We start from the raw sequence: 11,420 nt of genomic DNA on the forward strand, positions 1-11,420 counted from the left end.
CTCATTATCTAAAGGCTTATAAGTGAGAACAAACAGCTTGACAAACAACCAAACAACATACAGTCTACCATACAGTATTAAAAGATACGTGGGAGACTTGAAACACGAGAGACTCTCGAAACCTAAGCTTTCTAATCTTCCCCTAATTTTACAATTGTGAAATACTTAAATTACATTAGGTCTAGGGATCTCTTTAAATAGTCTTCAGCAATCTATGAGCTTCAAAACATTTTACTTGATCCACAAGCTGAGAGTTGCAACAAATCTGCAGAGAAATCTTTTTGAATCTTGAAAAAAAGTACATTCTCAATCATCTAAATTTATAAACTTTAATTCTTGTGGAAATTTGATTCCTTTGTTCCAGATTAAATCTTTTTGGCCTACGTAAATCATTGAGATATATCTAAAGGAAATATCACTGAATAAATTTAAAACAAATCAAATATGTCAAGTTTCCAAATAGTATGTGTTGATCTTCTGATACAGAATGTCACGACATGAGTCAAGACATCTGGTTTTTCCTATAAGCTCATACTCACTTGTATCAAGAGATCAAGATGTTATGACATCTTGCTTAACATCTTTCAAACACCATGTTTTAGCAAAATTCTGCCAATCCAAAAAATAAGGGGCTAACATAAGAGTTTAGGCAGAGAATGGTCTACCTAACAGGATTGGGATATGAGGGTCTTCTTTAATGCCCATCATTATAAATTCAGTAAGAATATACAACTGGCTGATTCTTAATGGGACATCTTCCAGTTTTCTTACTAGGTACTTTACTGATCGATCATCTAGCTGAAGGGACATCTTTGTTGGTGTAATTTCTCCTAAATTGAGCCTCTCGCGGTAAGAAAGAGACATCAAACTAAAACTACCTCCTAAGTCACACAAGGCTTTGTAAATGACGTACTTACTGATAACGCATGGAATTGAGAAGCTTCCTAGATCATTTAGTTTTGATGGCCTCTTATTTTGGATAATGGAACTACACACTTTAGTGAGTGCCACGGTACCATTGTCATCAAGCTTCCTTTTTTTGGTAAAAAATTCCACGAGGAACTTAGCATACGAAAGAGTCTGGGTTATTGCCTTCAAAAAGGGAATACTGACATGGAATCAGGCCCGGCCCAAGGGGTAGGCCACCTAGGCTGCTGCCTTGGGCCTCTAATTTAATTTGTGATATTACATGGGACCCCTATAAGGTTGTAATCAAGTGAAATGAAAAAAAATGGTCTCTTTATTAAACTATTGTCATTGTGTAATCTCTCCCATTTTTTCATTTTGGTTTTTACGCTTTGCTGTTTAGCAATAAGTATATGTGACGTGCATTAAGATTTTTAATGTTAGACAATTTTTTTTTATACTTTTAATTCATTATTTTTTTTATGGTTTGTTTTTAATACTTTAATAAGTACAAATGTTTGTTGTTTTAGTGTATGTGGATGATAAAAACAATGGATAAAATATATTGTTTTATATTTTCATTATATATTGACAATAATGGGAATTTATATATTACAAATTGTATTTTATTTACAATGAATGAATATTTAGTAAATAATTTTTATCTTAAATTAAATAAATAAATTATATTTATATTTATAAATTTTTATATTAAAATTCGCCTTGGGCCTCTATATGTGTTGGGCCGGCCCTGCATGGAATGTCTTTAGAAGCTCCACAAACTTCTTAAATTGTTCCTCTATTTTAGACTTCACAAATATTTGAGGGTATGGGATCAAATGCTTGTAAGGAGGATGGTGGTACATATGTTTGTTCTTTATCCTTCTGAACCACCTCCTTAGCCTTAGACGTCTGTTCATTGTCAGCTGCTACCAATTCTCTCTAAGTGTCATTATCAGTTACCCTCTTAGGGTCATTCTCTACACTCATTCCTACATCATGGTCTCTAACTCTCATATCAATGGGGATCTTTTATCAACGGGGCTACTATACCATTGTCATCAAGCATACTTTTGTTGTTCAAAATTTCCGTGAGGAACTTAGCGTACGAAGGCATCTGGGTTATTGCTTTCGAAAAGGGAATACTGACATGGAATGTCTTTAGAAGCTCCACGAACTTTTGAAACTGTCCCTCTGTTTTAGACTTCACAAATCTTTGAGGGTATATCATCAGATGCTTGTAAGGAGGATGGGGTACATATGGTTGTTATTTATCCTTTTCAACCATATCCTTAGCCTTAGATGCCTATCCATTATCAACTACTATCAGTTCTCTTTAAGTTTCCTTGTCAGTTACCCTCTTAGATTCATTCTCTACACTCATTTCTACATCCTGTCTCTAACTCTCTTATCAATATGTCCTAGGACTCCACAAATCTCACATTGGAAAGTCACGACAGCCATGATGGCTGCGGGATTGATAATAAGGTTATCAAAGTGCATTGACTTTTGCATTCATATGGTCAAAGCAGCTAACTTTGTACATTCCTCCCTCTAGTGGTGTTTTCTATATTGGAGCATATTTTCTTCACCACTGACAGTGGTTATGGGCCATATTCTTGATGAGTTGGTAAGCTCCTTAGAAGGGTTTGTCCATAAAAACTCCTTCTACTGTAGCATCAACAATCATTCTCGTGTTATAACAAAGACCGTTATAGAAGGTATATATTATTATCCATTTCTCTAAACCGTGATGCGGACTAAGCCTTTTGATGTACCATAAAATGTGTTGGATCATGCCACAATGACTTTTGGTCTTGTCACGATCTGCTAGCAATTCACTAGACCGTGCCATGATGGCTTTTGGTCATGGCACATTAAACAGGCCACTTTTCCCATAAGATGTATTCCTTATCTTGAATCTCTACTCCATTTATCAACATCTTGAAGGTTCTATTTTTTTTGCAAGAATTGATTTCAAGACTAACCTTCTATTGGAATCATAAAATTTGAGTGAATCATCTTCCATGATTAATGATTATCAATTATCAACTAGCTAATTTTCATACATATATAACTTTTTCAAACACATATTTCTTGCCATTTTTAAGACATACAAGAATATTCCTCATGCCTTATGCTTCCATAGAAGTATTGTTATCTAGATTCATATTTATCTACATTCAAGAGAAAAACATATTGAAATTAGATATCATTTTATTACAGTTTTTTTAGAAACGGGTTTTAGATATTAAGTTAGTTATATTGATCATCAACGGGGTGATATATTTATAAAACCCTTGGTTGAGGATAAATTCAGCTTTATATTAAAAATTTAAATATTCACTTTTTAAGGGAAAGGTTGATTATTTTTGTTGTTCTTTTTGGATTATCTGTATTAGGTAAAAACTACTTGGGACAAGATGAATTTTGGTGAACAAGGAACATGTGGGACAAGATGTTCCAACATGTGTGCAACATCTATCCTCAGTCTGGAAGACATATTCAATGAGTAAATCTGAGCGGGTTTTAGTTTGTTTCCTAGAAGATTTGGTGGTTATGAGTTGTATCTTTAGTAACGTGTTATGGAGTAAGATTTGCTGAAAAGATTTAATAAAACCAATCAATTTAAATGAATATTCAAATCGAATGAAGATCAAATCAAATCAAATCTTCATCAATATGAAAGGTGTTGCTCAATTCAATTTCCCATTAAAATCCCACCAAAAAATTGTTATATAATGAATCCTCCTAACAACAAAGAAAACACCCATGTACTGAAGATCTAGTGTGCTTGGGTTTTGTTTTTTTTGAGTATTTGTATTATTGTTGTTTATTATAATTCTCTAAATAAGCCTAATCTGAATATTGAAAGCATATAGGTTGATTGTTAGCTGAGTTGTAATCCAACATGCTTAATTTGTTGAAAGCATAAGATCACTAGGGTAGTGATTAAGAGAAAGTGAAAAGGTTTCTCATTTTTAAGGGGAGTCTTAAATAGAAAGACACAGGTAGTATTAAGAAGTAGGCATTAAACAAGGGTTATTCATCTAAGACAAATTATACTAATACAATTGAGAATGAATTTTCTTTCTTGGGTTGGAAGCCCCCCATAACATGGTAACGTTGCACCAAAATAGGTTACCAATTTTCTCGTGCTCTTTATTTCCTAATGATTTATCATTCTATTTTACATTATCTATCAACTTTAATTTAAGATGTTGAACATATTATCATTTAGTCCAATATTTGTCCTTGCTGTAACACCCTATAATTTTAATTTTTAATTTATTTGGTATTTAAATTAATAATTAGAATTATTTAGCTTTTTGGAAATTATTTGGAAAGAGTTGGTGTAGGCCATTGGGCCATGTGTGGCATTAGTAAGGAAGGGGGTTTTATGTTAGTAAGGCCCTTTTTACTAATTGGAATCTATTTTAACAAAAATAAGGAAATTGGGAGAAAGGAAAATGAACGTGAAAAGCATAGCAGAGGAGACGAGAGATTGGGAAGCTGATACATGAAGAGGAACAAAGAGGAAGACACCATCCAAGAGTTTTTGGCTAAGGTAAGGGGGGACTTATCTCATTAACTTCTATTATCGGGTTATGGAATGATAGTACAAAAATAAGTATTTAATTCGTATCAATTGAGACGTACTATAGATTGGGGTTTTGAGATGTTTTGACAATAATTGCTCATTTTGATGAATTCTAGGATTTTGGTATTGTTATGATGTTAATTGATGCATACTATATGCTATCTATGTATCTGCTGTGTGTTGTATGTGAAATCTAGTCACTTGAATTCGTCTTAGTATGAATTGGGTGAAAATAGAGGTGTTGGATGCTGTAAATCTGAGTTTTGGGGTTGCAGGTACGGAGTAACCGGTTACTGGGATTAGAGTAACCGGTTACCACTATTTGGAAAGGAGATTGTTGCTGTCTGGGAGGCAGTAACCGGTAACTGAAATGAGGGTAACTGGTTACCCCTATTAAAAACAAAACTATGGGTTACGTGAGATACAGTAACCGGTTATTGGGATTAGAGTAACCGGTTACCACTGTTTGTTTTTGAAAAATAAAATATTTTATAAAATTCATAACTTTTGAACCGTTGGCCTGTTTTGAGTGCCGTTTCGAGCATGATGAACCTTATGATGTAATCTTTGTGTTGATTGATGATATGATTGTAATTTAATGATGTTAATATATATAAACATGCTATAATGATGATGATGATGATGATGATAGTTTGAGTATTGGATGATGTTGCTCATAAATGTGACGATGGTATAAGTATGTTTTATATATGGTTGCATTCATTCATAATCATTTGTTGAGGTTGTATCCATGATGATGTGTTGGATCAGTGATAGGGCTGTATCTTGATGATGTTAGATCGGTCAGTGGGTTATTCCCATTGATGATGTTGGTACCACATGCATAGTGTCAGTTCATTCATATACATGATTTTTATAACATGATTGGATGTTTTCCAGTGTTATGAATATTGATGATGTGTTGGTTGTTGTGATGATGAAACTTGTCTTAATATCTGTATATGATACAATTGGGTGAATAATGCGACTATGATGTGTTATTGTTTATAACTCTATAACATTCGTTAATTATGATGAGGCTCACCCTTACATGTTGTCATTTTCAGATTAAGGATAACGGCTTTTCGACTTGGTGAGGATTAGCTCATGAGTCAGTGCGTTTAGTTTAGCTTCAAGTGTCATGCTCTGATATTGTAACACTGGGGACGCGATATTTTTGAGTTTATGTTTTATAACTCTAGTTGTTATTTTGATGTTTGAAGGATAAAGTTTTAAAGATGTTGAACTTATCCGTGTGATTTAGTTTCCGTTGTGTTAAGATGAAGTGTTATAATTTTATGATGAATTTCCCTCAGTGAATGCATGACATAGACGTATGATGTTTGTTTTAAAATTTGAATTGTGGCACCCTTGTTTTCATGTACTATGAATAATTTATTTAAATTTCCACGGGGTTTAAAAGGGTGCTACAATAGTGGTATCAGACCATAGTCGATCGTTGTGACCAGAGTCTTGTGTCAATTTTTTCTCGTGTATGCGACTAGTACGAGTTGACTTGTCGATACTTTTGTTTTGACTAAATTGTTTGTGATTTGAGCAGAGAAATGACTGGAAGAAGTGGAAGAAACGACGATGCAATTGCTGAGGCCTTGGGCATGATTGCTGGAGTGCTGGGAGGTAATGCCGGAGGGGCAAGGATTGGTGCTGACAGGCAATTGGGGAGTTCTCAGAGGAACAATCCTCCATTGTTCAAGGGCACGCATGATCTAGAAGGTGCTCCGAAGTGACTGAAGGAGATCGAAAGGATTTTCAGAGTCATTGATTGTGCGGAAGACCTGAAAGTGAGGTATGGTACTCACATGTTGTTGGAAGAAGCTGATGACTGGTGGGTTACTACGAGAGCTGAGCTGGACGCTGGTATAACTATTACTTGGGCTATATTCAAGAGGGAATTTCTGAGGAAATACTTTCCTGAAGATATTCGGGGAAGGAAGGAGATTGAGTTTCTGGAGCTGAAGCAGGACAATATGACAGTTCCAGAGTATGCTGTCAAGTTTGCGGAATTGGCGAAGTATTACACTCCTTACAACAATGATGAGGCTGGTGAATTTTCGAAATGCACCAAATTAGAGAATGGCCTCTATGATGAAATCAAGCAAGGTATCAGGTATCAGAGGATCCGACAGTTTGTTGATTTGGTTGACTGTAGCAGGATATTTGAAGAGGATAACATCAAGATGAAGTCATCTCACTCTCGCGAGTTAGTTGACAGAAAAGGTAAGAAGCATATGGATAGAGGAAAGCCATATGGGAGAGGTAAAGCTGTTGATGGGAAGAAGCCTAGTGGGGGAGACTCCAATGCTCTTGTCAGATGCTACAACTGTGGCGAGATGGGACATCGTAGGCATGAATGTAAGCTTGATCAAAAGAAGTGTTTCAAGTGTGATAAAGTGGGCCATATTGCAGCTGATTGTAAGAAGAAGGTTTTGACTTGCTACAACTGCGGTGAAGAGGGTCACATTAGCCCACAGTGTACTAAACCGAAGAAGAACCAATCGGGAGGAAAGGTTTTTGCTTTGGCGGGGTCAGAGACCACTCTAGAGGATAAATTGATTAAAGGTACGTGTTTCATTCATGGCACACCTTTAGTTGCGATTATTGATACTGGAGCAACTCACTCTTTTATTTCTTTGGACTGCGCTAAGAGATTGAATTTAAAAATATCCGACATAAATGGAGGTATGGTTATTAACACTCCTGCGTCGGGTTCAGTAACTACTTCGTTTGCTTGCTTGAATTGTCTGGTCGACATTTTTGGTAGGGAATTCGGGATGGACTTAGTGTGTCTTCCATTAAAACAACTTGATGTAATCCTGGTAATGAACTGGTTGGAATTCAACCGTGTTCATATCAACTGTTTTTCGAAGACGATGTTGTTTCCTGAAGCTGTTAGTGCTAATGATCTGAACATGACAGCTAGACAAGTGAATGAAGCCATTAAAGACAGTGCAACAATATTTATGTTTGTTGCATTGATGAACTTGAAAGAGAAAGTGGTGAGTAGCAAACTACCAGTAGTATGTGACTTTCCAGAAGTTTTTCCAGAAGATGTGAACGAGTTACCATTGGAAAGAGAAGTAGAATTTGCTATTGAATTGTTTCTGGGAACTAGTCCAGTGTCGATGGCACCGTATTGTATGTCACCATTTGAGTTGGCTGAACTGAAGAAACAATTGAAAGAATTGCTTGAAAAGAAATTCATTCATCCGAGTGTTTTCCCGTGGGGAGCGCCAATATTGTTGGTAAGGAAGAAAGAAGGCTCTATGAGACTGTATGTAGATTACCGACAATTAAACAAGGTTACTATCAAGAATCAGTATCCATTTCCAAGGATTGATGATTTGATGGATCAGATGGTTGGAGCGTGTGTATTCAGTAAGATTGATCTGAGGTATGGGTATCGCCAAATTCGAGTAAAGGAAGACGATATTCAGAAGACTGCATTTAGGACGAGGTATGGTCATTACGAATATTCGGTAATGCCGTTTGGAGTTACAAATGCACCTGGTGTTTTTATGGAATATATGAATAGGATCTTCCATCCTTATCTTGATAAACTCGTGGTAGTATTTATAGACGATATTTTGATATATTCTAAGAACGAAGGAGAGCATGCAGAACATCTCAGACGTGTGTTAAAGCTGTTGAAAGAGAAGAAACTTTTCGCAAGTGTGAATTTTGGTTGGATGAAGTTAGTTTCCTTGGGCACGTGATTTCTAAGAATGGTATTGTTGTTTATCCTACGAAGATAGAAGCGGTATCTCAGTGGGAGGCTCCGAAATTAGTGTCAGAAATTCGTAGTTTTCTTGGTCTTGCAGGTTACTACAGGAAGTTTATAGAAGGCTTTTCAAAGTTAGCATTGTCGTTAACTAAATTGACCAGGAAGGGTCAGGGTTTTATTTGGGATTCGAAATGTGAAGAAGGATTCTAAGAGTTGAAGAAGAGGTTAACAAGTGCTCCTATCTTGATTTTTTCGAATCCGACAGAATCGTTTGTGGTATATTGTGACGCATCACTGATGGGTTTAGGTGGTGTATTGATGCAGAACCAACAAGTGGTCGCTTATCCATCGAGACAACTTAAAGTGCATGAAAGGAATTATCCGACTCATGATTTAGAGTTAGCAGCTGTGGTTTTTGTTTTGAAGTTGTGGCAACATTATTTGTATGGTTCGAGATTCGAAGTGTTTAGTGATCATAAGAGTCTGAAGTATCTCTTTGATCAGAAGGATCTTAATATGAGGCAGAAGAGGTGGCTTGAATTCCTTAAAGATTATGATTTTGGTTTGAATTACCATCCTAGTAAGGAAAACGTGGTTGCAGATGCGTTGAGCAGAAAATCCTTGCATATGTCTATGCTAATGGTGGATCAATTGGATTTAATTGAACAATTTAGAGATTTGAGTTTAGTATGTGAAGGCACTCCTAATAGTGTTAAATTGGGTATGCTAAAGCTGACTAGCGGTATTCTTGAAGAGATCAGAGAGGGTCAGAAAGCTGATGTTGAATTAATCGATAAATTGACTTTGATTAACCAAGGTAAAGGTGGTGAATTCAGTGTCGACGAGAATGGTATATTGAAGTTTGGTGATAGAGTTTGTGTTCCTGATGTTGCTGAACTCCGAAAGAATATTTTGGAAGAAGGACACCGTAGTGGATTGAGCATTCATCCTGGTGCTACCAAGATGTAACATGATTTGAAAAAGTTGTTCTGATGGCCTGGAATGAAAAAGGAAATAGTTTGTTTATTCTTGTTTGATATGTCAGAAGTAAAAAATTGAACATCAGAAGCCATCTGGGTTTATGCAGCCGCTGTTTATTCTTGAATGGAAGTGGGATAGCATATCAATGGACTTTGTGTCGGGCTTGCCGAGAACCATTAAGAATTGTGAGGCTATCTGGGTTATCATAGACAGGTTGACGAAGTATGCACATTTCATACTAGTAAGAATGGATTATCCGATGGAAAAGCTGGCTCAATTGTATATTGAAAAGGTAGTTAGTCTGCATGGTATTCCTTCGAGTATCGTGTCTGACAGAGATCCGAGATTTACGTCTAAGTTCTGGGAAGGTTTGCAGAAGGCTTTGGGTACTAAGCTGAGGTTAAGTTCTGCTTATCATCCGCGGACTGATGGACAGACTGAGAGGACGATCCAATCGTTAGAAGATTTGTTGTGCGCTTGTGTGTTAGAAAAAGGAGGTGCTTGGGATAGTTATCTTCCTTTGATTGAGTTTACCTACAACAATAGTTATCATTCGAGTATTGGTATGGCTCCGTTTGAGGCTTTGTATGGTAGAAGATGTAGAACACCGTTGTGTTGGTATGAATCTGGTGAGAGTGATGTGATCGGGCCAGAAATTGTGCAACAGACTACGGAAAAGATTAAGATGATTCAGGAGAAAATGAAAGCTTCTCAGAGTCGTCAGAAGAGTTATCACGACAAGAGAAGGAAGACATTTGAATTTCAGGAAGGAGACCATGTGTTTATGAGAGTTACTCCTATGACGGGTATTGGTCGAGCGCTGAAGTCAAAGAAGTTGACACTGCATTTCATTGGTCCGTTTCAGATTTTTGAAAGAGTGGGAGAAGTAGCCTATCGTATTTCTTTACCACTGATGATTGCAAATTTGCATGATGTATTTCATGTGTCTCAGTTGAGGAAATACATCGCGGATCCGTCCCATGTGATCCAAGTAGATGATGTACAGGTAAAGACAATTTGACAGTTGGAGTTGTACCTGTGAGAATTGAAGATCGCAAGCTGAAGCAGTTACGTGGCAAAGAGATAGCTTTAGTCAGAGTAGCTTGGGGAGGACAGGCTGATGAAAATGTTACCTGGGAACTAGAGAGCCAGATGAAAAGCTCATATCCAGAACTCTTTACTTGATGTATGTTTTCGAGGATGAAAATTCTTTTAGTGGGGGAGAGTTGTAACACCCTATAATTTTTATTTTTAATTTATTTAGTATTTAAATTAATAATTAGAATTATTTGGCTTTTGGAAAGAGTTGATGCAGGCCATTGGGCCATGTGTGGCATTAGTAAGGAAGGGGTGTTATGTTAGTAAGGCCCTTTTTACTAATTGGAATCTATTTTAACAAAAATAAGGAAATTGGGAGAAAGGAAAAGGAACGTGAAAAGCAGAGCAGAGGAGACAAGAGATTGAGAAGCTGATACGTGAAGAGGAACAAAGAGGAAGAGACCATCCAAGAGTTTTTGGCTAAGGTAAGGGGGGACTTATCTGATTAACTTCTATTATTGGGTTATGGAATGATAGTACAAAATTAGGTGTATAATTCGTATCAATTGAGTCGTACTATAGATTTGGGTTTTGGGATGTTTTGACAATAATTGCTCATTTTGATGAATTCTAGGATTTTGGTATTGTTATGATGTTAATTGATGCATACTATATGCTATATGTGTATGTGTTGTGTGTTGTATGTGAAATCTGGTCACTTGAATTCGTGTTAGTATGAATTGGGTGAAAATAGAGGTGTTGGATGCTGTAAATCTGAGTTTTGGGGTTGCAGGTACGGAGTAACCGGTTACTGGGATTAGAGTAACCGGTTACCATTGTTTGGAAAGGAGATTGTTGTTGTCTATGAGGCAGTAACCGGTTACTGAAATGAGGGTAACCAGTTACCCCTATTAAAAACAGAACTATGGGTTACGTGAGATACAGTAACCGGTTACTGGGATTAGAGTAACCGGTTACCACTGTTTGTTTTTGAAAAATAAAATATTTTATAAAATTCATAACTTTTGAACTGTTGGCCTGTTTTGAGTGGCGTTTCGAGCATGATGAGCCTTATGATGTAATCTTTGTGTTGATTGATGATATGATTGTAATTGAATGATGTTAATATATATATATAAACATGCTTTGATG

General features: G+C 36.4%; 1 protein-coding gene across 1 annotated transcript; it reads left to right on the forward strand.

The window, feature by feature from the left end:
* Nucleotides 1-6,123: 6,123 nt before the first annotated feature.
* On the forward strand, nt 6,124-7,679 carry LOC131627607 (uncharacterized). Its single transcript, XM_058898447.1, has 4 exons — nt 6,124-6,241; nt 6,341-6,951; nt 7,396-7,524; nt 7,641-7,679. Exons 1-4 carry the CDS (start codon nt 6,124-6,126, stop codon nt 7,677-7,679), a joined length of 897 nt encoding a protein of 298 aa, XP_058754430.1.
* The last annotated feature ends 3,741 nt before the right edge of the window (nt 7,680-11,420 follow it).

Source organism: Vicia villosa, unplaced genomic scaffold (assembly GCF_029867415.1).
Source record: "Vicia villosa cultivar HV-30 ecotype Madison, WI unplaced genomic scaffold, Vvil1.0 ctg.000371F_1_1, whole genome shotgun sequence".
NCBI lineage: Eukaryota > Viridiplantae > Streptophyta > Magnoliopsida > Fabales > Fabaceae > Vicia > Vicia villosa.

Bases quoted from the DNA above. Each gene is read 5' to 3' on its own strand.
- LOC131627607 (XM_058898447.1), top strand. From the start codon at position 6,124: ATGATTGCTGGAGTGCTGGGAGGTAATGCCGGAGGGGCAAGGATTGGT. The intron at 6,952-7,395 runs GTTTTGACTTGC...TGTTTTTCGAAG, and splicing joins CAGCTGATTGTAAGAAGAAG to ACGATGTTGTTTCCTGAAGC. The intron at 7,525-7,640 runs GTGAGTAGCAAA...TCTGGGAACTAG, and splicing joins TGAACTTGAAAGAGAAAGTG to TCCAGTGTCGATGGCACCGT.